At 46.2% G+C, this 27,130-nt stretch overlaps 1 protein-coding gene across 6 annotated transcripts in view; it reads right to left on the bottom strand.

Moving 5' to 3' along the window:
• The window catches only part of LOC106596460 (serine/threonine-protein kinase MAK), a 52,388-nt gene that overhangs the window by 14,367 nt on the left and 10,891 nt on the right, over positions 1-27,130 (bottom strand). For 5 of the 6 annotated variants that reach the window (XM_082973194.1, XM_082973192.1, XM_082973195.1 and 2 more), the window contains 7 exons: positions 20,835-20,889; positions 19,469-19,590; positions 11,695-11,777; positions 11,241-11,373; positions 7,253-7,424; positions 4,046-4,213; positions 2,152-2,478 (listed from right to left, as the gene is read on the bottom strand). In XM_082973194.1, the coding sequence (XP_082829320.1) occupies positions 2,152-2,478; positions 4,046-4,213; positions 7,253-7,424; positions 11,241-11,373; positions 11,695-11,777; positions 19,469-19,590; positions 20,835-20,889 (1,060 nt within the window). Of the gene's footprint in view, positions 1-2,151; positions 2,479-4,045; positions 4,214-7,252; positions 7,425-11,240; positions 11,374-11,694; positions 11,778-19,031; positions 19,112-19,468; positions 19,591-20,834; positions 20,890-27,130 lie in introns of all 6 variants that reach the window. The other variant, XM_082973193.1, reaches the window with a different exon arrangement.

The raw sequence follows: 27,130 nt of genomic DNA on the forward strand, positions 1-27,130 counted from the left end.
CTCATTCCTCTTTGAGTGGTACACAATGTGGTTTTTTAAAATTTGTATTTTGTATTGTCAACCATGAAATATTTTACTGATTTACAGTTCATGTAAGGAAATCAGACAATTGAAATAAATGAATTATGCCCAAATCTATGGATTTCACATGACAGGGAATACAGATATACATCTGTTGGTCACAGAGAACTTAAAAAAAATAAAAGTAAGGGAGTGGATCAGAAATCCAGTCAGTATCTGGTGTGACCACCATTTTCCTCATGCAGCGCGACACATCTCCTTCGCATAGAGTTGATCAGGCTGTTGATTGTGGCCTGTTGGAATGTTGTCCCACTCCTCTTCAATGGCTGTGCGAAGTTGCTAGATATTGGCGGGAACTGGAACACGCTGTCGTAAACGTCGATCCAGAGCATCCCAAACATGCTCAATGGGTGACATGTCTGGTGAGTATACAGGCCATGGAAGAACTGGGACATTTTCAGCTTCCAGGAATTGTCTACATATCCTTGCGACATGGGGCCGTGCATTATCATGCTGAAACATGAGGTGATGGCGACACGACAATGGGCCTCAGGATCTCGTCACGGTGTCTCAAATTACCATAAATTAAATGCAATTGTGTTCGCTGTCCGTAACTTATACCTGCCCATACCATAACCCCACCTCCACCATGGGGCCCTATACCATAACCCCACCAAGGGCCACTCTGTTCACAACGTTGACATCAGCAAATCGCTCACCCACATGACGCCATACACTTGGTCTGCGGTTGTGAGGCCGGTTGGACGTACTGCCACATTCTCTAAAACGACGTTGGAGACGGCTTATGGTAGAGAAATGAACATTTAATTATCTGGCAACAGCTCTGATGGACATTCCTGTAGTCAGCATGCCAATTGCACGCTCCCTCAAAACTTGAAACATCTGGGGCATTGTGTTGTGTGACAGAAAACTGCACATTTTAGAGTGGCATTTTATTGTCCCCCAGCACAAGGTGCACCTGTGTTATGACCATGCTGTTTAATCAGCTTGTTGATATGCCACACCTGTTGGGTGAATGGATTATCTTAACAAAGGAGAAATGCTCACTGACAGGGATGGAAACAAATTTGTGCATCAAAATGTTAGAGAAAAAAGCTTTTTGTGCGTATGGAACATTTCTGGGATCTTTCATTTCAGCTCATTAAACATGGAACCAACACTTTACATGTTGCGTTTATATTTTTGTTCAGTGTATAATAACCCCGTTTGAGAGGACATAAGTTGCTAGACTGACAGTATATAATGTTTAACAACACATAATCTCTTTACATTGACAGTGTGTTTCTAACGGATACAAGAAGCTATTGACTTTAAAGTATATGGGGCGGCAGGTAGCCTAGTGGTTAGAGCGTTGGACTAGTAACCGAAAGGTTGCAAGATCGAATCCCTGAGCTGACTAGGTAAAGATCTGTCGTTCTACCCCTGAACAAGGCCCACTGTTCCTAGGCTGTCATGTAAATAAGAATTTGTTCTTAACTGACTTGCCTAGTTAAATAAATAAATAAATAAAATATCACAGCCTATTGTATACAATACAGTACTATCCCATTGAAGTCATTTAGCAGACTCTCTGATCCAGAGCCACTACAGTAGTGAGTCATTTAGCAGACTCTCTGATCCAGAGCCACTACAGTAGTGAGTCATTTAGCAGACTCTCTGATCCAGAGCCACTACAGTAGTGAGTCATTTAGCAGACTCTCTGATCCAGAGCCACTACAGTAGTGAGTCATTTAACAGACTCTCTGATCCAGAGCCACTACAGTAGTGAGTCATTTAGCAGACTCTCTGATCCAGAGCCACTACAGTAGTGAGTCATTTAGCAGACTCTCTGATCCAGAGCCACTACAGTAGTGAGTCATTTAGCAGACTCTCTGATCCAGAGCCACTACAGTAGTGAGTCATTTAGCAGACTCTCTGATCCAGAGCCACTACAGTACTTAAGTCATCTCCACAATGTTTGACCAGGCTGAGTGAGGATGGCTGGCTAAACCACTAACCTGTGGCTGGGTGTGTTTGACCAGGCTGAGTGAGGATGGCTGGCTAAACCACTAACCTGTGGCTGGGTGTGTTTGACCAGGCTGAGTGAGGATGGCTGGCTAAACCACTAACCTGTGGCTGGGTGTGTTTGACCAGGCTGAGTGAGGATGGCTGGTACTGGTGCTGGCTGTGTCCGTCCCAGTCTGTGTTGTGCTGAGGCTGGTGGATTTGCTGGAGGGGCTGGTGGTGGTGGACCCTGCCCTGACCCTGGGTGTGGGTTGGCTGGGGCTGGGTCTCTAAAATGGTCTGGAGATTGGCCTTACAGAAGGGGAGAGGTTTGGGCTCTGTAGAGGAAGCCTGCTGAGCTGCTGCGGTCCTGCTCTGGGCTTTGTGCTCCTCCAGGTACTGAGGTGGAGGACCCAACGCCTGGCCCACCTGGAAGTACAGGTACCTCAGAGCCTGGAACACAGTGAGTAAATCAGCATATTAATCCTCATTGATGGTGGGTCTCATTAATGGTGGGTCATTAATGAGGTTAGGGTTAACATGTATACCTGTACGGCGGTGGGTCATTAATGAGGTTAAGGTTAACATGTATACCTGTACGGCGGTGGGTCATTAATGAGGTTAGGGTTAACATGTATACCTGTACGGCGGTGGGTCATTAATGAGGTTAGGGTTAACATGTATACCTGTACGGCGGTGGGTCATTAATGAGGTTAGGGTTAACATGTATACCTGTACGGCGGTGGGTCATTAATGAGGTTAGGGTTAACATGTATACCTGTACGGCGGTGGGTCATTAATGAGGTTAGGGTTAACATGTATACCTGTACGGCGGTGGGTCATTAATGAGGTTAGGGTTAACATGTATACCTGTACGGCGGTGGGTCATTAATGAGGTTAGGGTTAACATGTATACCTGTACGGCGGTGGGTCATTAATGAGGTTAGGGTTAACATGTATACCTGTACGGCGGTGGGTCATTAATGAGGTTAGGGTTAACATGTATACCTGTACGGCGGTGGGTCATTAATGAGGTTAGGGTTAACATGTATACCCGTACGGCGGTGGGTCATTAATGAGGTTAGGGTTAACATGTATACCTGTACGGCGGTGGGTCATTAATGAGGTTAGGGTTAACATGTATACCTGTACGGCGGTGGGTCATTAATGAGGTTAGGGTTAACATGTATACCCGTACGGCGGTGGGTCATTAATGAGGTTAGGGTTAACATGTATACCCGTACGGCGGTGGGTCATTAATGAGGTTAGGGTTAACATGTATACCTGTACGGCGGTGGGTCATTAATGAGGTTAGGGTTAACATGTATACCTGTACGGCGGTGGGTCATTAATGAGGTTAGGGTTAACATGTATACCTGTACGGCGGTGGGTCATTAATGAGGTTAGGGTTAACATGTATACCTGTACGGCGGTGGGTCATTAATGAGGTTAGGGTTAACATGTATACCTGTACGGCGGTGGGTCATTAATGAGGTTAGGGTTAACATGTATACCTGTACGGCGGTGGGTCATTAATGAGGTTAGGGTTAACATGTATACCTGTACGGCGGTGGGTCATTAATGAGGTTAGGGTTAACATGTATACCTGTACGGCGGTGGGTCATTAATGAGGTTAGGGTTAACATGTATACCTGTACGGCGGTGGGTCATTAATGAGGTTAGGGTTAACATGTATACCTGTACGGCGGTGGGTCATTAATGAGGTTAGGGTTAACATGTATACCTGTACGGCGGTGGGTCATTAATGAGGTTAGGGTTAACATGTATACCTGTACGGCGGTGGGTCATTAATGAGGTTAGGGTTAACATGTATACCTGTACGGCGGTGGGTCATTAATGAGGTTAGGGTTAACATGTATACCTGTACGGCGGTGGGTCATTAATGAGGTTAGGGTTAACATGTATACCTGTACGGCGGTGGGTCATTAATGAGGTTAGGGTTAACATGTATACCTGTACGGCGGTGGGTCATTAATGAGGTTAGGGTTAACATGTATACCTGTACGGCGGTGGGTCTCTTCTGGGGGTCCCACTGCAACATGTCCCTCATCAGAACCAGGGCCTCATTGGAGGCGTTGGGTACCAGCAAGCGCAGGCTGGTCGGGACACACTGGGGGAAACGGAAGTTCATCGAGGCTGCTAGGTTGTAGCCCTCGGGCCAGTCCATCTGATAATGGGAAGATGGAGAAAGAAAGTTGAGTACGCAACAACAACAAGAAAAAACAGCATCAACAGTAACAGGGCCTCCCGATTGGCGCAGCGGTCTAAGGCACTGCATTGCAGTGCTGAGGCGTCACTACAGCCTCAGATTCAATCCCAGGCTGTGTCGGAGCTGGCCGTGACCGGGAGACACATGAGGCGGCGCACAATTGGCCCAGCATCGTCCGGGTTAGAGGAGGGTTTGTCCGGCAGGGATTTCCTTGTCTCATCGTGTCACGGTTGTCGTAGGGTGTAGACCAAGACGCAGTGGGAAAATGTACACTCATCTTCTTCTTATTGAGTGAACATTTTTACATTTACATTTGAGTAATTTAGCAGACGCTCTTATCCAGAGCGACTTACAGTAGTGAATGGATACATTTCATTTCATACATTTTTTTTTTCATTTTTTTTTCTTCTACTGGCCCCCCGTGGGAATCGAACCCACGACCCTGGCGTTGCAAACACCATGCTCTACCAACTGAGCCACAGGGAAGAGTGAAGAAGGAAAACACATAAAACGTATACAAAACAAAACGAACTTGACAGTCTCGTCAGGCAAAACAGCTAAACAAGAACAACTTCCCACAAAATCAAACTCCTAATTATAGGACCTTCAATCAGAGGCAACGATAACCAGCTGCCTCCAAACTCCTAATTATAGGACCTTCAATCAGAGGCAACGATAACCAGCTGCCTCCAAACTCCTAATTATAGGACCTTCAATCAGAGGCAACGATAACCAGCTGCCTCCAACTGAAGGTCCAACCCCAATAAACTAAACATAGAAATAGAAAAGACTAGATAGAACATAGAAATATACTAACATAGAACAATGACTAACAAACCCCGGACTAATAAATCAAATACCCCCTCTACCTAAACACATACACAAAACACACCCTGAACGACATAAAACAAAGCACACCCTGCCACGTCCTGACCAAACTACAATAACAAATAACCCCTTTACTGGTCAGGACGTGACACATCGTGCTCTAGCGTCTACTTGTGGTGGGCCGGGCACCTGCAAGCTGACTTTGGTCGTCAGTTGGACGGCGTTTTCTCCGACACACTAGTGCGGCTGGCTTCAGGGTCAAGAAGCAGTGCGCCTTGGCAGGGTTGTGTTGAGACAAGATCGTAACTACTAATTCGACACCACAATTTAAAAAAATCACAGCAACAACAGCAACAGCAGAAACAGCAGCAACAACAGCAACAGTAACAGCAGCAGCAACAGCAACATTAACAGCAGCAACAGCAACAGCAGTAACAGTAACAAAAGCAACAGTAACAACAGCAACAACAGCAACAGCAGTAACAGCAACATTAACAGCAGCAACAGTAACAGTAACAAAAGCAACAGTAACAACAGCAACAACAGCAGTAACAGCAACAGTAACAGCAGCAACAACAGCAACAGCGGCAACAGTAACAGCAACAGTAACAACAGCAACAGCAGTAACAGTAACATCAACAGTAACAGCAACAGCAACAACAAAACAGTAACAGCAGCAACAGCAGTGATATCAGTAACAGCAAAGGCAGCAACTGTAACAGCAACAGCAGCAACAATAACAGCAGAAACAACAGTAACAACAGCAACAGTAACAGTGACAGCAGCAACAGTAACAGTAACAACAGCAACAGCAGCAACAGCAACAACAGCAACAGTAACAGCAGCAACAACAGCAACAGTAACAGCGGCAACAGTAACAGCAGCAACAGCGGCAACAGTAACAGTAACAAAAGCAACAACAGCAACAGCAACATTAACAGCAGCAACAGCAACAGTAACAGTAACAACAGCGGCAACAGTAACAACAGCGGCAACAGCAACATTAACAGTAACAACAGCAACAGTAACAAAAGCAACAACAGCAACAGTAACAGCAGCAACAGCAACAATAGCAACAGTAACAGCGGCAACAGTAACAGCAGCAACAGTAACAGCGGCAACAGTAACAGCAGCAACAGTAACATCAACATCAGTAACAGCAACAATAACAGCAACAACAACAGTAACATCAACAGTAACAGCAACAGCAGCAACAAAACAGTAACAGCAAAGGCAGCAACTGTAACAGCAACAGCAGCAACAATAACAGCAGAAACAACAGTAACAACAGCAACAGTAACAGTAACAGCAGCAACAGCAACAGCAACATTAACAGTAACAACAAAATCAACAGCAGCACAGTAACAGCAACAACAGTAACAGTAACAACAGCAACAATAGTAACAACAGCAGCACAGTAACAGCAGCACAGTAACAGCGGCAACAACATCAACAGTAGCAGCAACAATAAATTCAACAGTAACATCAGTAACAGCAATAATAACAGCAACAGCAACAGTAACAGCAACAATGACAACTACAGCAACAGCAACAGCAGTAACAGCAACAGCAGTAACAGCAACAGCAGTAACAGCAACAGCAGTAACAGCAACAGCAGTAACAGCAACAGCAGTAACAGCAAAAACAACAGTAACAGCAACAGCAGTAACAGTAACAGCAACGGTAACAGTAACAGTAACAACAGTAACAGTAACAGTAACAGCAGCAACAGTAACAGTAACAGCAGCAACAGCAGCAGCAACAATAACAGCAGCAGCAACAGCAGCAACAGTAACAGCAACAACAGCAGTAACAGTAACAGTAACAGCAGCAACAGCAACAGTAACAGCAGCAGCAACAGTAACAGTAACAGTAACAGCAGTAACAGTAACAGCAACAACAGCAGTAACAGCAACAGTAACAGTAACAGTAACAGCAGCAACAGTAACAGCAACAACAGCAGTAACAGCAACAGTAGTAACAGCAACAGCAACAGTAACAGGAACAGCAACAACAGCACCAATAACATAAAGGGGGTGAGTAATAAAGTGAGTAGGTGAATGAGTGAGTTTAACACAAACGTGTATAGAAAGCCATGATAATGAAATGGACATCGACCACTGAATCTCTTCAGCAAGTGTGTGTGTGTGAATGTATATTCTTGCCCACCTTCTTCATGGTGCCCAGCACCTGGCAGATCTTGAAGATCTCATCCACCTCGCTGTTTCCAGGGAACAGAGGTCTGAGTGTGTAGAGCTCTGCCATGATGCAGCCCACTGCCCAGATGTCTATAGGAGAGCTATAGGACTGGGACCTCAGGAGAACCTCAGGGGCTCGGTACCTGGGGACGGGAGGAGACAGGAGGATCTGTCAGACTATACACACACACACACACACACACACACACACACACACACACACACACACACACACACAAAGTATTCAGACCCCTTCCCTTTTTCCCCCATTTTGTTGCGTTACAGCCTTATTGTAAAAAGTATTAAATAAATAAAAATCTTCATTAATCTACACACAATACCCGATAATGACATATCGAAAACAGGTTTTTAGACTTGTTCGCAAATGTATTAAAAATAAAGAACAGAAATATCTTATTTACATAAGTATTTGGACCCTTTGCTATGAGACTCGAAATTGAGCTCAGGTGCATCCTGTTTCCATTGATCATCCTTGAGATGTTTCCACCTGTGGTAAATTCAATTGATTGGACATGATTTGGAAAGGCTCACACCAGTCTATATAAGGTCCCACAGTTGACAGTGCACGTCAGAGCAAAAACTAAGCCATGAGGTCGAAGGAATTGTCCATAGAGAGCCGAGACAGGATTGTGTCGAGGCACAGATCTGGGCAGGGTACCAAAACATTTCTGCAGCATTGAAGTTTCCCAAGAACACAGTGGCCTCCATCATTCTTAAATGGAAGAAGTTTGGAACCACCAAGACTCTTCCTAGAGCTGGCCACCTGGCCAAACTGAGCAATCGGGGGAGAAGGGCCTTGGTCAGGGAAGTGACCAAGAGCCCGATGGTTACTCTGACAGAGCTCCAGAGTTCCTCTGTGGAGATGGGAGAACCTTCCAGAAGGACAACCATCTCTGCAGCACTCCACCAATCAGGCCTTTTTTGTAGAGTGGCCAGACGGAAGCCACTCCTCAGTAAAAGGCACATGACAGCCCGCTTGGAGTTTGCCAATAGGCACCTAAAGGACTCTCAGACCATGAGAAACAAGATTCTCTGGTCTGATGAAACCAAGATTGAACTCTTTGGCCTGAATGCCAAGCATCACGTCTGGAGGAAACCTGGCACCATCCCGACAGTGAAGCATGGTGGTGACAGCATCATGCTGTGGGGATGTTTTTCCGCAGCAGGGACTGGGAGACTAGTCAGGATTGAGGCAAAGATGAACGGAGCAAAGTACAGAGAGATCCTTGATGAAAACCTGCTCCAGAGCGCTCAGGACCTCAGACTGGGGCGAAGGTTCACCTTCCAACAAGACAATGACCCTAAGCAGAGCCAAGAAAACGCAGGAGTGGCTTCGGGTCTCTGAATGTCCTTGAGTGGCCCAGCCAGAGCCCGGACTTGCACAAAAAAAAAACTGTTTTTGCTTTGTCATTATGGGGTATTGTGACGTCATTAAGGGGTATTGTGTGTAGATTGAGGGGAAAAAATTATTTAATCCATTTTAGAATAAGGCTGTAACGTAACAAAATGTGGAAAAAGTCGAGGCGTCTGAATACTGCACTGTATGTACACACACACACACACACACACACTTGTTATTCCTGTCCTGTGTCTTCTGAAGGGATTAACCTGCGATGAGTCAGAATCATTTAATCCCAAATTAATTACTTAAAAATCATACAAATGTGATTTTTTCTGGATTTTTGTTTTAGATTCCGTCTCTCACAGTTGAAGTGTACCTATGATACAAATTACAGACCTCTACATGCTTTGTAAGTAGGAAAACCTGCAAAAATCGGCACTGTATCAAATACTTGTTCTCCCCCCACTGTAGGTTCAGCCCCACCTCACGTCCTGCAGAGATCTGCCTTTGTCATTCATGCTTTAAACTCACTAAGTAAACCACTTGAAGGTCAGAGGTTCACCATGTATATCTGAACTAACAGCTCTGAAATGATCTCTGCTGCAATTTGTTGTTGTTTTGTTTCTCACGTCATCTTCTTATTGTAATTTCTCTTTATAATTATTATCCAAAAATAATTTTTTTAAAAAAGAGGGGAAAAGTTCACAAGAAATATATTGGCAACTCAGAACCCACTGTTACAGCACCAGTCAACAGTTTGGACACACCTACTCATTCCAGGGTTCTTTTTTTTTTTTTTTTTGTTTTTTTTTTACTATTTTCTACATTGTTGAATAATAGTGAAGACATCAAAACCTATGAAATAACACATATGGAATCATGTAGTAAACAAAAAAAGTGTTAAACAAATCAAAATATATTTTATATATTTTAGATTCTTCAAAGTAGCCACCCTTTGCCTTGATGACAGTTTTGCACACTCTTGGCATTCTCTCAACCAGCTTCAATAGTTAGTCACCTGGAATGCATTTCAATTAACAGGTGTGCCTTGTTAAAAGTGAATTTGTGGAATTTGTGTGTGTGTGTGTGGGGGGGGGGGGGATACAGAAGATAGCCCTATTTGGTAAAAGACCAAGTCCATATTATGGCAAGAACAGCTCAAATAAGCTAAGAGAAACGACAGTCCATCATTACTTTAAGACATGAAGGTCAGTCAATCCGGAAAATTTCAAGAACATTGAAAGTTTCTTCAAGTGCAGTCGCAAAAACCATCAAGCGCTATGATGAAACTGGCTCTCATGAGGACCGCCACAGAAAAGGAAGACCCAGAGTTACTTTGATAAAATATACTTTGTACCACTACTAAAGGACACCAATAAGAAGAAGAAACTTGCTTGGGCCCAGAATCACGAGCATTGGACATTAGACCATGGAAATCTGTCCTTCCAAATGTGAGATTTTTGGTTCCAACTGCCGTGTCTTTGTGAGACGCAGAGTAGGTGAACGGATGATCTCCGCATGTGTGGTTCCCACGTGAAGCATGGAGGAGGTGTAATGGTGGGGGGATGCTTTGCTGTTGACACTGTCAGATTTATTTAGAAATCAAGGCACACTGAACCAGCATGGCTACCACAGCCTTCTGCAGCGATACGCCATCCCATCTGGTTTGGGCTTAGTGGGACTATCATTTGTTTTTCAACAGGACAATGACCCAACACACCTCCAGGCTGTGTAAGGGCTATTTGACCAAGAAGGAGAGTGATGGAGTGCTGAATCAGATGACCTGGTCTCCACAATCACCCGACCTCAACCCAATTGAGATGGTTTGGGATGAAATTGGACAGCAGAGTGAAGGAAAAGCAGCCAACAATTGCTCAGCATACGTGGGAACTCCTTAAAGACTGTTGGAAAAGCATTCCTTAATGAAACTGGTTGAGAGAACACCAAGAGTGTGCAAAGCTGTCATCAAGGCAAAGGGTGGCTACTTTGAAGAATCTAAAATATATTTTGATTTGTTTAACACTTATTTGGTTACTACATGATTCCTGTAACGGCCGTCATCAAAGGTAGTGGACCAAGGCGCAGCGGGTCTCGTGAACATCTTAAACTTTATTCAAGAGAACTCAAAACAAGAAAAAACGCACGACAGCCTAAACAGTCTTGCAGGCTACACACAGCAGTGCAAAAACAACTTCCCACAAACACAGTGGGAAAAAAGGCTACCTAAGTATGACTCCCAATCAGTGACAACGATGTACAGCTGTCCCTGATTGAGAGCCATACCAGGCCAAAACAAAGAAATACAACACCTAGAAGGGAACGTAGAAATATAAAAATAAGGACCATACAACTAACCCCAAAATCCCAACAACACAAACCAAATACACCCCTGCCACGCCCTGACCAAACTACAATAACAAATAACCCCTTATACTGGTCAGGACGTGACAATTCCATATGTGTTATTTCATCGTTTTGATGTCTTCACTATTATTCTACAATGTAGAAAATAGTTTAAAAAAAATATATATAGAAAAACCCTTGAATGAGTAGGTGTGTCCAAACTTTTAACTGGTGTGCAAATCAAACATCTTACCATCTAGTTGAGACGTATTCAGTGTAGGGAGGCTGGGAGCGTATCTCTCTGGCCAATCCAAAGTCAGCTATCTTCACCAGCTCTGGACCCATACAGAGCAGGTTCTCCGGTTTAATGTCACGGTGGAAATAACCTGGGGAAACGGAACCTATTGACACACTTTTATCATAAGAGCATTTGATGAGAGAGGGAACTGTTGGAATATCAATCACTGCTTCCCAATTTCAGTTTCTTCCCACATCTATCTTAAGTGTGCGCATTTTCTTATATGAATCCAATGCCTTCAAATGGAGTGAACGAACAACAAGTGCACACTTCAGGGTAAACGGAGATAATCAGGAGGTCCTGTTCAATTCTCTCAAGATCATAAAGACTCTACGACCCACCAGACACACCGAAGACAAACGTTAAAGTGACAGGAGGGAAAATGAGAGAAGAAGAAGAAGACTCTTACCGTGTTTATGTACAAACGCTAAGCCAGACAGAACTTGGAAAAGAATGTTTCTTATTTCATTCTCAGAAAACATCCTGTCTTCTCTGGCAACGGAGAGAGGAGAGAAGGAGAGAAAAAGAAGAGGATAGACAGATAAGGAAAATAAACGGCAGAGAAAACTGTGTCCTCGACGGAGGGTGATACCAACAGCCATGGATGGGCATGACTGATTGATTGATTTAAGAGAAACGGAGGTGCTCTCGTGAAAACCTTGAATATAGTCTGTTGTCCTGATATGATCTCATCATAGACAACTAACCGTGCATTTAGGCTTGGTAACGGTATCACTCACACCTCTCCATCCCCAAAAAAAGGAACAAGAGAAAACTAAGTCATCCCTGGTCTGGTGGACGTTATCATCAACAGTGGAGTAGTCATATTTATTTCATTTAACCTTTATTTTATCATCAGGGAGTCCACATTGAGAGTAAGGTTTATTTTTTTCAAAGTGAGCCATGCATGAACACAACTTATAAAATGCACATGATTCAAACATAAAACGTAATATAATACTACAAGCAATTTAAGAAGAATCCCATTCCTCAACACGGAGGACCTCCATCAACAACTTCATCTGCCCCGGGGGCACCATATACGATGCAGAAACGCTCAAAGCAGAAGTACCCAACTCAGTGGAGATTTAAAGAGACCTCCATCAACAACTTGATCTGCCCCGGGGGCACCATATACGATGCAGAAACGCTCAAAGCAGAAGTACCTAACTCAGTGGAGATTTAAGAGACCTCCAGATTAGTCTGTGGGTCTGGTGACTCCTGTGTCTATAATTTAACAGTGAGGGCCAGCCTACCTTCTGTTACAGAATGCAGTGGTGTGTACTGAACCTCGTCTAAAGCCGTAATGAATGTCTACTGAATGATTTGTTTTGTGGGCTTCTCTTATATTCCTCAAGGAGAAGCCCATACCCATATCTAGCCCATACCCATACCACGCCCATACCTAGCCCATACCATGCCCATACCTAGCCCATACCTAGCCCATACCCATATCTAGCCCATACCCATACCACACCCATACCTAGCCCATACCATACCCATACCACGCCCATACCTAGCCCATACCATGCCCATACCTAGCCCATACCATGCCCATACCCATATCTAGCCCATACCCATACCACGCCCATACCTAGCCCATACCATGCCCATATCTAGCCCATACCCATATCTAGCCCATACCCATACCACGCCCATACCACGCCCATACCTAGCCCATACCCATATCTAGCCCATACCCATACCACGCCCATACCTAGCCCATACCATGCCCATACCTAGCCCATATCTAGCCCATACCCATACCACACCCATATCTAGCCCATACCATGCCCATACCTAGCCCATATCTAGCCCATACCCATATCTAGCCCATGCCCATACCAAGCCCATACCTAGCCCATAACCATATCTAGCCCATAACCATATCTAGCCCATACCTAGTCCATATCTAGCCCATACCCATACCATGCCCATATCTAGCCCATGCCATGCCCATAACATACCCATATCTAGCCCATACCAAGCCCATATCTAGCCCATACCCATACCAAGCCCATACCTAGTCCATATCTAGCCCATACCCATACCAAGCCCATACCTAGTCCATATCTAGCCCATACCCATACCAAGCCCATACCTAGTCCATATCTAGCCCATACCCATACCAAGCCCATACCTAGTCCATATCTAGCCCATACCCATACCAAGCCCATATCTAGCCCATACCAAGCCCATATCTAGCCCATACCCAGCCCATATCTAGCCCATACCCATACCCAGCCCATATCTAGCCCACATCTCAAGTCAGTACATGTAGTAGCTACACTACAAAAGGTGCTAAGTAGAAACATAGGGTTCTGTGGTTTGTCTGCATACGGGAACCCTTTTTGGTGCTAGGTAGAACCCTTTACCCTCTATGTAGGGTTATCCATAGAAGCCCCTGTAAATGGTTCTACTTAAATGGTTCTACCCTTTTATATTTGAAGGGTTAGAACACTATATGAACGGTTCCACCAACCCTTATTAGCCTTTAAATTGTAACTCTTTACGACAATACATTACATCTATCATAAGGCCTTTCGTTGAGGGCCTAGTTATACCCTAACACAGTGGTGTTTAGGAAACTCCTGGTTTACAGGCCACATCAGGCCTGCAAGTCACATTATGCTGGCTTGCAAAGTTATGTGTAACTCCTATTGGAATCCAGACAGTGAGGATATCCAACAATTGCATTCAGAATGACTGTCAGGGTAGGTAAGATTCACCAATGAGTCTACCTGTCCTAAATCATTTAATGTGGAACAACCATCTCAGTAGCGGGTGCAAAAGTCCAACTACTAACAGTTTGGATTTGTTTAGAAAAATGTATATTATTTATCTTTGTGTAGCATAAGATTAAATCAACCAATCAATGTACTTCACATGACATGCAAATACACAGATATTGAAAAAAAAAAATCTGAAAATCAAACTGCAGTAGATCATGCTGGGAAATATGCTAATGATTTGCGTGGGTTTTCAGTGTTTTACTCTACACAGAGTCAAAATGACAATCACACTCAACTCTGGTTATAAACACTAACACGGGTTATTTTCCAATTTGCTGTGTACCATAAAATACACTACTGGTTCACTCATACTCCATTCTAATATCCTACTCTCTGCAACAACAAAATCACAAATAAATACTAATTTGAAATAAATATATCATGGCAAAGATTTTTTTAATTTTATTTTACCTTTATTTAACTAGGCAAGTCAGTTAACAATAAATTCTTATTTTCAATGACGGCCTAGGAACAGTGGGTTAACTGCCTTGTTCAGGGAGCAGAACGACAGATTTTGTACCTTATCAGCTCGGGGATTCAAACTTGCAACCTTTCAGTTACTAGCCCAACGCTTTAACCACTAGGCTACCCTGCCGATATCAACAATGTAAAATGATTAAGGGAATACCAGATACAGTTCAAGTCGTTAGTTTACATCCAATTAAGTTGTCATTAGGAGTCATTAAAACTTGTTTGTTTTTCAACCACTCCACAAATTTCTTGTTAACAAACTATAGTTTTGGCAAGTCGGTTAAGACATCTACTTTGTGCATGACACAAGTAATTTTTCAAACAATTGTTTACAGACAGATTATTTCACTGTATTACAATTCCAGTGGGTCAGAAGTTTACATACACTAAGTTGACTGTGCCTTTTTAACAGCTTGGAAAATTCTAGAAAATGATATCATGGCTTTAGAAGCTTCTGATAGGCTAATTGACATAATTTGAGTCAATTGGAGGTGTACCTGTGGATGTATTTCAAGGCCTACCTTCAAACTCAGTGCCTCTTTACTTGACATCATGGGAAAATCAAAAGAAATCAGCCAAGACCTCAGAAAAAAAGTCTGGTTCATCCTTGGGGGAAATTTCCAAACGCCTGAAGGTACCACATTCATCTGGACAAACAATAATACGCAAGTATAAACACCATGGGACCACGCAGCCGTCATACCGCTCAGGAAGGAGACATGTTCTGTCTCCTAGAGATGAATGTACTTTGGTGCGAAAAGTGCAAATAAATCCCAGAACAACAGCAAAGGACCTTGTGAAGATGCTGGAGGAAACAGGTACAAAAGTATCTGTATCCACAGTAAAACGAGTCCTATAGCGACATAACCTGAAAGGTCGCTCAGCAAGGAAGAAGCCATTGTTACAAAACCGGCATAAAAAAGCCAGACTACGGTTTGCAACTGCACATGGGGACAAAGATCGTACTTTTTGGAGAAATGTCCTCTGGTCTGATGAAACAAAAATAGAACTGTTTGGCCATAATGACCATCGTTATGTTTGGAGGAAAAAGGGGGAGGCTTGAAAGCCTAAGAACACCATCCCAACCGTGAAGCACGGGGGTGGCAGCATCATGTTGTGGGGGTGCTTTGCTGCAGGAGAGACTGGTGCACTTCAAAATAGATGGCATCATGAGGAAGGAAAATCTTGTCTTGAGATGTTGCTTCAATATATCCACATCAGGCAGGAAGTTAAAGCTTGGTCACAAATGGGTCTTCCAAATTGACAATGACCCCAAGCATACTTCCAAAGTTGTGGCAAAATGGCTTAAGGACAACAAAGTAAAGGTTATTAGAGTGGCCATCACAAAGCCCTGACCTCAATCCTATAGAACATTTGTGGTCAGAACTGAAAAAGCGTGTGCGAGCAAGGAGGCCTACAAACCTGACTCGGTTACACCAGCTCTGTCAGGAGGAATGGGCCAAAATTCACCCAACTTATTGTGGGAAGCTTGTGGAACATTTGACCCAAGTTACACAATTTAAAGGCAATGTTACCAAATACCAATTGAGTTTATGTAAACTTCTGACCCACTGGGAATGTGATGAAAGAAATAAAAGCTGAAATAAATCATTCTCTCTACTATTATTCTGACATTTCATATTCTTAAAATAAAGTGGTGATCCTAACTGACCTAAGACAGGGAATTTTTACTAGGATTAAATGTCAGGAATTGTGAAAAAAACTGAGTTTAAATGTCTTTGGCTAAGGTGTATGTAAACATCCGACTGCAACTGTACACGCACAAATATTCCCATGTAGCTACACTTTAAAACACTCACACCTTTCTTTTAAAAACTGATCAGATGACTCAACTCCTGATGTTAAAGTTTAAACACGGAGGTAAACACTAATGCTCAAAATCATAAAAAAAATAACCCTTTTGCTTGAATAGTTATAAACAGCATTCCTTTCAAAGATAATTTTGACAGGCGGATAATATTGTATGTGACAACAGCGTTGTGCAAGCATTCAGAATCGACTACTAGTAGGCTATGCATTGTTATCCTATTGTAGCGAAGGGAGAGGCAGGGACGCAAACCCAGGTCGCTAGAGTGAAAAGGCCTGAAACACCCTACACATCGCGCCAATAGGGTTAACCCACTCGGTGGGAATTTTAATGTGGATTATCGAGGATCGCTACAATATTCCGTCTCAGTGTCTCTTGTACCTTCAGTGAGAGGTCTCTAGCTGAGCTGGGTAACCTACCATGTTTATGGATAAAGGAGGTCTCTAGCTGGGGAACCTACCATGTTTATGGATAAAGGAGGTCTCTAGCTGAGCTGGGGAACCTACCATGTTTATGGATAAAGGAGGTCTCTAGCTGAGCTGGGGAACCTACCATGTTTATGGATAAAGGAGGGCTCTAGCTGGGGAACCTACCATGTTTATGGATAAAGGAGGTCTCTAGCTGGGCTGGGGAACCTACCATGTTTATGGATAAAGGAGGTCTCTAGCTGGCTGGGGAACCTACCATGTTTATGGATAAAGGAGGTCTCTAGCTGGGCTGGGGAACCTACCATGTTTATGGGTAAAGGAGGTCTCTAGCTGGGCTGGGGAACCTACCATGTTTATGGATAAAGGAGGGCTCTAGCTGGGGAACCTACCATGTTTATGGATAAAGGAGGTCTCTAGCTGGGGAACCTACCATGTTTATGGATAAAGGAGGTCTCTAGCTGGGGAACCTACCATGTTTATGGATAAAGGAGGTCTCTAGCTGGGGAACCTACCATGTTTATGGATAAAGGAGGTCTCTAGCTGGGGAACCTACCATGTTTATGGATAAAGGAGGTCTCTAGCTGAGGAACCTACCATGTTTATGGATAAAGGAGGTCTCTAGCTGGGGAACCTACCATGTTTATGGATAAAGGAGGTCTCTAGCTGGGCTGGGGAACCTACCATGTTTATGGATAAAGGAGGTCTCTAGCTGGGGAACCTACCATGTTTATGGATAAAGGAGGTATCTAGCTGGGGAACCTACCATGTTTATGGGTAAAGGAGGTCTCTAGCTGGGCTGGGGAACCTACCATGTTTATGGATAAAGGAGGTCTCTAGCTGGGCTGGGGAACCTACCATGTTTATGGATAAAGGAGGTCTCTAGCTGGGCTGGGGAACCTACCATGTTTATGGATAAAGGAGGTCTCTAGCTGGGGAACCTACCATGTTTATGGATAAAGGAGGTCTCTAGCTGGGCTGGGGAACCTACCATGTTTATGGATAAAGGAGGTCTCTAGCTGGGGAACCTACCATGTTTATGGATAAAGGAGGGCTCTAGCTGGGGAACCTACCATGTTTATAGATAAAGGAGGTCTCTAGCTGGGGAACCTACCATGTTTATGGATAAAGGAGGTCTCTAGCTGGGGAACCTACCATGTTTATGGATAAAGGAGGTCTCTAGCTGGGCTGGGGAACCTACCATGTTTATGGATAAAGGAGGGCTCTAGCTGGGGAACCTACCATGTTTATGGATAAAGGAGGGCTCTAGCTGGGGAACCTACCATGTTTATGGATAAAGGAGGTCTCTAGCTGGGCTGGGGAACCTACCATGTTTATGGATAAAGGAGGTCTCTAGCTGGGGAACCTACCATGTTTATGGATAAAGGAGGGCTCTAGCTGGGGAACCTACCATGTTTATGGATAAAGGAGGTCTCTAGCTGGGCTGGGGAACCTACCATGTTTATGGATAAAGGAGGGCTCTAGCTGGGGAACCTACCATGTTTATGGGTAAAGGAGGTCTCTAGCTGGGGAACCTACCATGTTTATGGATAAAGGAGGTCTCTAGCTGAGCTGGGGAACCTACCATGTTTATGGATAAAGGAGGTCTCTAGCTGGGCTGGGGAACCTACCATGTTTATGGATAAAGGAGGTCTCTAGCTGGGCTGGGGAATCTACCATGTTTATGGATAAAGGAGGGCTCTAGCTGGGCTGGGGAACCTACCATGTTTATGGATAAAGGAGATCTCTAGCTGCGTTGGGGAACCTACCATGTTTATGGATAAAGGAGGTCTCTAGCTGGGGAACCTACCATGTTTATGGATAAAGGAGGTCTCTAGCTGGGGAACCTACCATGTTTATGGATAAAGGAGGTCTCTAGCTGGACTGGGGAACCTACCATGTTTATGGATAAAGGAGGGCTCTAGCTGGGGAACCTACCATGTTTATGGATAAAGGAGGTCTCTAGCTGGGGAACCTACCATGTTTATAGATAAAGGAGGTCTCTAGCTGGGGAACCTACCATGTTTATAGATAAAGGAGGTCTCTAGCTGGGCTGGGGAACCTACCATGTTTATGGATAAAGGAGGTCTCTAGCTGGGGAACCTACCATGTTTATGGATAAAGGAGGTCTCTAGCTGGGGAACCTACCATGTTTATGGATAAAGGAGGGCTCTAGCTGGGGAACCTACCATGTTTATGGATAAAGGAGGTCTCTAGCTGGGGAACCTACCATGTTTATGGATAAAGGAGAGTCCCTGTAATATCTGAAACAGCACGTTCCTGATCACTGACTCGGGGAACAATCTCTGTCTGGAAAGATGAACATCAATACATTCCCATTTTAGTCATTTTGGCAGATGCTCTTATCCAGAGCGACATACAGTCAGTGCATTCGAGTTAACCGAGCTAGGTAAGACAACCACATATCACAATCCTTGTAAGTAAAACTTTCCTCAATACATGACGACTCATTCAGATCATAGGAACTATTCACAGATAAAGGTCTCATTTCAACAGTTACAGAGAAACTTGCATCCATCTGGACTGTCCAATTAGTAACAGACTACTATTAACAAACTACAATTAAAAAAATGGTTAATTCTTCCATTCTTTCTCATTATTTGATTGATATCTTTCATCATAATATTGATGAGTAATTGATCCTACCTGTTGTTCATCAGCTGGTAGAGGTTTTCCTTCATGTACTCAAAGACAAAGTAGAGGTGATCATTCTCCCGGATCACCTCCTTCAGCTTCACCACGTTGGCATGACTCAACTTCTTCAGAGACTGTAAAACATAAAAGACATACACACGCCATTGCTTTGTATGAGTGACATTAGCTAATGTACAATATATTTATACTCTTATGTCAATAAGAAAGGTGGGTAATGTCAGAAACCCAGAACTAAAATCTGGAGTAATTGCGTCAGATGCTACATTTATAGTATGTTACGTAGAGTTTGTGCATGAGTGTCACGTCCTGACCAGCAGAGGGAGTAATTGTATTATAATTTGGTCAGGACGTGGCAGAAGTGTATTTGTTTCGTATGGTTGGGGTTGTGTGTGTTATTAAAGGGGTGTTTGGTTTATGTAGTCTGGGGTTTGAGTATATGTTCTAGTGTTGGTTTTCTATGGTTTTCTAGTCTGTCTATTTCTGTGTGGTCTGTGTGGCTCCCGATCAGGAACAGCTGTACGTCGTTGTTCCTGATTGGGAGTCATATATTAGATGCTTGTTTTCACCTGGGGATTTTGTGGGTAGTTGATTTTGCACTGCTTATTGTTAGCCTGCGAAACTGTTATCTGTCGTTCTTTGTTTTGTTGTTTTTCCGTGTTCTCTTTTCTTAATAAATATAAAGATGAACATCCACATTCCCGCTGCGTTTTGGTCGTCTCTACCCAACGACAACCGTTACAATGAGAGATTACTGAGTGGGTAATGGCTTCCCATTGTTTTCTGACATGAGAGATTACTGAGTGGGTAATGGCTTCCCATTGTTTTCTGACATGAGAGATTACTGAGTGGGTGTAACAACTCTGTAGGTGGAGGAGTGCAAAACCAAGAGACAGACGGGGCAGTTCAGCACAAAAAAGAAGGGGATTTATTAACTAAAACTGGTTCACAGGTCGCTTGGGGAATCATGTCCCTAAAGCTTGTTCTCACTCAAAAATAGGTAAAATGGTGAAAATCAACAGCTGGCCCTTTATGTCAGTAACTGAACATCAACGTAAATCACTGGGGTAGATATTATTTTACCCCAGGGCAAAGAGAGCGTTCAACCTTAGGCATTGGGGTGCTGGCTGGTCCAAATGTTAGCGACAGAGCTTAAAGTTTTAAAATGTCATAATGGTTTTAAATTGCCTTAGGATGCATTCAAAATGGCAGCCAATTCCCTATATATATTGCACTGCGCCCCTGGTCAAAAGCAGTGCACTATAGTGAGTAGGCTAATTCCCTGTATATTACACTGCGCCCCTGGTCAAAAACAGTACACTATAGTGAGTAGGGTACCATTTCAGATTGTGGTTCCTACCTTGACTTCTCGTAAATTCATGCACTCATCCCACGAGTAGAACTTTCTCTTCATCCTGAGAGAACAAATAAAACATATTTAATCTAAGAGCCTACGTTCAATACAAGTTTAAGGAGACCTTTAATATCTATTAGATGGTTAATAATACAACAATAATAACTTTACACAATTGATATAATCCTATTATGTGCAGACAGTAGGTGTTCATGATATGAAATAAACCTGAGTCAGGTATTTTGGACCAGTTCGTATTCCATATATATATATAACAGTCTACCAGTACTACTTCCTGAGGCCTATACTCTCTGATAACGATAGCCTCACGGAACCCCTATCCCAAATTTGTAGAATATTTTTATTAAAAAGTTGGTTCTTTCCCTCTCTGCATTCTTAGGGTGACACCACTGACATGTTAGAGATCCTTGAGAAGTTCAATCTAATGATATACTTGTAACTATGGATGTTCCAGGTGTTTATAGAAACATGCCCCGTACAGGAGGCTTAGAAGCACTCTCCCTCTATCTTAGATACACGCCCTGAAGGTCTGCTGCTCCGTTCTAGTTTTATTTTGACATTAACCCAAATGGCGTCATCTAAGAACTATTTTCAATATGCTGGCTCTTTTTTTTTTTTACCTCCAATACCAGGGAACAACGATGGGAATTATAAAATGGCGATTATGCTCATTTGTGTATGGGTTTATGGGAAGAAAATAATAATAATTTACATATGCTGTCTCTCTAAAGCGTTCTTTTCTAATATTGTCCTGTGGTGTTGATATGTTGACGATATTCTGGTAGTCTGGAGGGGCACAGAGAAGGACTTGAGTAGATTTGTGTTCTATGCCAACTCTACTAATCCACATTAATAATTTACATTAGAGCATTGTACTTCCTCTGTGAATTTCCTCGACCTCAATGTTTAAAAAAAAAAACAAGGTAATACGCTTGAAACTACTATTGTTCATAAACCTCTCAGTAGGAACACTAAAGCTATGACAGTAAATCATCATAAATCTCTAAAAGCAACATTCCCAACGGTCAATTCCTCAGACTGAGGAGAGAGAAACTGCAGCAAATCAAATGACTGAGGCAAAAGCTGAAATAATGAAAAAGAGGTCCCTACAGTGATAGTCCCCCTCCACCGTGGAACGAGGCAGTGATAGTCCCCCTCCACCGTGGAACGAGGCAGTGATAGTCCCAATCCACCGTGGAACGAGGCAGTGATAGTCCCCCTCCACCGTGGAACGAGGCAGTGATAGTCCCCCTCCACCGTGGAACGAGGCTACAGTGATAGTCCCCTCCATCGTGGAACGAGGCAGTGATAGTCCCCTCCACCGTGGAACGAGGCTACAGTGATAGTCCCCCTCCACCGTGGAACGAGGCTACAGTGATAGTCCCCCTCCACCGTGGAACGAGGCTACAGTGATAGTCCCCCTCCACCGTGGAACGAGGCAGTGATAGTCCCCCTCCACCGTGGAACGAGGCTACAGTGATAGTCCCCCTCCACCGTGGAACGAGGCTACAGTGATAGTCCCCTCCACCGTGGAACGAGGCTACAGTGATAGTCCCCTCCACCGTGGAACGAGGCAGTGATAGTCCCCCTCCACCGTGGAATGAGGCAGTGATAGTCCCCTCCACCGTGGAACGAGGCAGTGATAGTCCCCCTCCACCGTGGAACGAGGCTACAGTGATAGTCCCCCTCCACCGTGGAACGAGGCTACAGTGATAGTCCCCTCCACCGTGGAACGAGGCTACAGTGATAGTCCCCCTCCACCGTGGAACGAGGCAGTGATAGTCCCCCTCCACCGTGGAACGAGGCAGTGATAGTCCCCTCCACCGTGGAACGAGGCTACAGTGATAGTCCCCCTCCACCGTGGAACGAGGCAGTGATAGTCCCCTCCACCGTGGAACGAGGCAGTGATAGTCCCCCTCCACCGTGGAACGAGGCTACAGTGATAGTCCCCCTCCACCGTGGAACGAGGCTACAGTGATAGTCCCCCTCCACCGTGGAACGAGGCTACAGTGATAGTCCCCCTCCACCGTGGAACGAGGCTACAGTGATAGTCCCCCTCCACCGTGGAACGAGGCTACAGTGATAGTCCCCCTCCACCGTGGAACGAGGCTACAGTGATAGTCCCCCTCCACCGTGGAACGAGGCTACAGTGATAGTCCCCCTCCACCGTGGAACGAGGTACAGTGATAGTCCCCCTCCACCGTGGAACGAGGCAGTGATAGTCCCCTCCACTGTGGAACGAGGCAGTGATAGTCCCCTCCACCGTGGAACGAGGCTACAGTGATAGTCCCCCTCCACCGTGGAACGAGGCTACAGTGATAGTCCCCCTCCACCGTGGAACGAGGCTACAGTGATAGTCCCCCTCCACCGTGGAACGAGGCTACAGTGATAGTCCCCCTCCACCGTGGAACGAGGCTACAGTGATAGTCCCCCTCCACCGTGGAACGAGGCTACAGTGATAGTCCCCTCCACCGTGGAACGAGGCTACAGTGATAGTCCCCCTCCACCGTGGAACGAGGTTACAGTGATAGCCCCCTCCACCGTGGAACGAGGCTACAGTGATAGTCCCCTCCACCGTGGAATGAGGCTAAAGTGATAGTCCCCCTCCACCGTGGAACGAGGCTACAGTGATAGTCCCCTAGTCCCCCTCCACCGTGGAACGAGGCTACAGTGATAGTCCCCCTCCACCGTGGAACGAGGCTACAGTGATAGTCCCCTAGTCCCCTCCACCGTGGAACGAGGCTACAGTGATAGTCCCCTCCACCGTGGAACGAGGCTACAGTGATAGTCCCCCTCCACCGTGGAACAAGGCAGTGATAGTCCCCTCCACCGTGGAACGAGGCAGTGATAGTCCCCTCCACCGTGGAACGAGGTTACAGTGATAGCCCCCTCCACCGTGGAACGAGGTTACAGTGATAGTCCCCTCCACCGTGGAACGAGGCTACAGTGATAGTCCCCCTCCACCGTGGAACGAGGCTACAGTGATAGTCCCCTAGTCCCCCTCCACCGTGGAACGAGGCTACAGTGATAGTCCCCCTCCACCGTGGAACGAGGCTACAGTGATAGTCCCCCTCCACCGTGGAACGAGGCAGTGATAGTCCCCCTCCACCGTGGAACGAGGCAGTGATAGTCCCCCTCCACCGTGGAACGAGGTTACAGTGATAGCCCCCTCCACCGTGGAACGAGGCTACAGTGATAGTCCCCCTCCACCGTGGAACGAGGCTACAGTGATAGTCCCCTCCACCGTGGAACGAGGCAGTGATAGTCCCCCTCCACCGTGGAACGAGGCTACAGTGATAGTCCCCTCCACCGTGGAACGAGGCAGTGATAGTCCCCTCCACTGTGGAACGAGGCTACAGTGATAGCCCCCCCCCTCCACCGTGGAACGAGGCTACAGTGATAGTCCCCCTCCACCGTGGAACGAGGCTACAGTGATAGTCCCCCTCCACCGTGGAACGAGGTTACAGTGATAGTCCCCTCCACCGTGGAACGAGGCTACAGTGATAGTCCCCCTCCACCGTGGAACGAGGCTACAGTGATAGTCCCCTAGTCCCCCTCCACCGTGGAACGAGGCTACAGTGATAGTCCCCTCCACCGTGGAACGAGGCTACAGTGATAGTCCCCCTCCACCGTGGAACGAGGTACAGTGATAGTCCCCTCCACCGTGGAACGAGGCAGTGATAGTCCCCTCCACTGTGGAACGAGGCTACAGTGATAGTCCCCCTCCACCGTGGAACGAGGCTACAGTGATAGTCCCCCTCCACCGTGGAACGAGGCTACAGTGATAGTCCCCCTCCACCGTGGAACGAGGTTACAGTGATAGCCCCCTCCACCGTGGAACGAGGTTACAGTGATAGTCCCCCTCCACCGTGGAACGAGGCTACAGTGATAGTCCCCTAGTCCCCCTCCACCGTGGAACGAGGCTACAGTGATAGTCCCCTCCACCGTGGAACGAGGCTACAGTGATAGTCCCCCTCCACCGTGGAACGAGGTACAGTGATAGTCCCCTCCACCGTGGAACGAGGCAGTGATAGTCCCCCTCCACCGTGGAACGAGGCTACAGTGATAGTCCCCCTCCACCGTGGAACGAGGCTACAGTGATAGTCCCCCTCCACCGTGGAACGAGGTTACAGTGATAGCCCCCTCCACCGTGGAACGAGGTTACAGTGATAGTCCCCTCCACCGTGGAACGAGGCTACAGTGATAGTCCCCTAGTCCCCTCCACCGTGGAACGAGGCTACAGTGATAGTCCCCTCCACCGTGGAACGAGGCTACAGTGATAGTCCCCCTCCACCGTGGAACGAGGCAGTGATAGTCCCCCTCCACCGTGGAACGAGGCTACAGTGATAGTCCCCCTCCACCGTGGAACGAGGCAGTGATAGTCCCCCTCCACCGTGGAACGAGGCAGTGATAGTCCCCCTCCACCGTGGAACGAGGCTACAGTGATAGTCCCCTCCACCGTGGAACGAGGCTTCAGTGATAGTCCCCTCCACCGTGGAACGAGGCTACAGTGATAGTCCCCTCCACCGTGGAACGAGGCTTACAGTGATAGCCCCCTCCACCGTGGAACGAGGCTACAGTGATAGTCCCCTCCACCGTGGAACGAGGCTACAGTGATAGTCCCCTCCACCGTGGAACGAGGCTACAGTGATAGCCCCCTCCACCGTGGAACGAGGCTACAGTGATAGTCCCCCTCCACTGTGGAACGAGGCAGTGATAGTCCCCTCCACTGTGGAACGAGGTTACAGTGATAGCCCCCTCCACCGTGGAACGAGGCTACAGTGATAGTCCCCCTCCACCGTGGAACGAGGCTACAGTGATAGTCCCCTCCACCGTGGAACGAGGCAGTGATAGTTCCCCTCCACCGTGGAACGAGGTTACAGTGATAGCCCCCTCCACCGTGGAACGAGGCTACAGTGATAGTCCCCTCCACCGTGGAACGAGGCAGTGATAGTTCCCCTCCATCGTGGAACGAGGTTACAGTGATAGTCCCCTCCACTGTGGAACGAGGCTACAGTGATAGCCCCCTCCACCGTGGAACGAGGTTACAGTGATAGCCCACTCCACCGTGGAACGAGGTTACAGTGATAGCCCCCTCCACCGTGGAACGAGGCTACAGTGATAGTCCCCTCCACCGTGGAACGAGGCTACAGTGATAGTCCCCTCCACCGTGGAACGAGGCAGTGATAGTCCCCCTCCACCGTGGAACGAGGCTACAGTGATAGTCCCCCTCCACCGTGGAACGAGGCACAGTGATAGTCCCCCTCCACCGTGGAACGAGGTACAGTGATAGTCCCCCTCCACCGTGGAACGAGGTTACAGTGATAGCCCCCTCCACCGTGGAACGAGGCTACAGTGATAGTCCCCTCCACCGTGGAACGAGGTTATCAGTGATAGTCCCCCTCCAACTCGTGGAACGAGGCAGTGATAGTCCCCTCCACCTGTAGGAACGAGGTTACAGTGATAGCCCCCTCCACCGTGGAACGAGGCTACAGTGATAGTCCCCTCCACCGTGGAACGAGGCTACAGTGATAGTCCCCTCCACCGTGGAACGAGGCAGTGATAGTTCCCCTCCACCGTGGAACGAGGTTACAGTGATAGCCCCCTCCACCGTGGAACGAGGCTACAGTGATAGTCCCCTCCACCGTGGAACGAGGCAGTGATAGTTCCCCTCCATCGTGGAACGAGGTTACAGTGATAGTCCCCTCCACCGTGGAACGAGGCTACAGTGATAGTCCCCTCCACCGTGGAACGAGGCTACAGTGATAGTCCCCTCCACCGTGGAACGAGGCTACAGTGATAGTCCCCTCCACCGTGGAACGAGGCTACAGTGATAGTCCCCCTCCACCGTGGAACGAGGCTACAGTGATAGTCCCCTCCACCGTGGAACGAGGCTACAGTGATAGTCCCCTCCACCGTGGAACGAGGCAGTGATAGTCCCCTGTCATGACGTTTCCCTGTTGGTGATCTTTATGACCCCCCCATAAATACCTTTCCCCCTTTTCTCTCTCTACTCTACAGAATGGACTCTTGGAAAGCCTTTTGTTAACAGAGAGAGAGTATGGTAACATCGAAAGGTTGTGAACGGAACAATATTTCGGTAATCTAACCAGTAGAAAGTATCCGTTGGTACTTAAAGAATATGATGTCAGATCAGTTGTCGACTGAGACATTATTACTGATGACAGGACGACATAAACTGTATCTGGGAAAGTCCACACATTCTAGTTATCAGATTCACATGGAATTGTTGTGCAATTTAAAATGTTTAAATATGAAAC

The sequence above is a fragment of the Salmo salar genome, chromosome 03 (assembly GCF_965601325.2).
Source record: "Salmo salar chromosome 03, fSalSal1, whole genome shotgun sequence".
Classification (NCBI taxonomy): Eukaryota; Metazoa; Chordata; class Actinopteri; order Salmoniformes; family Salmonidae; genus Salmo; species Salmo salar.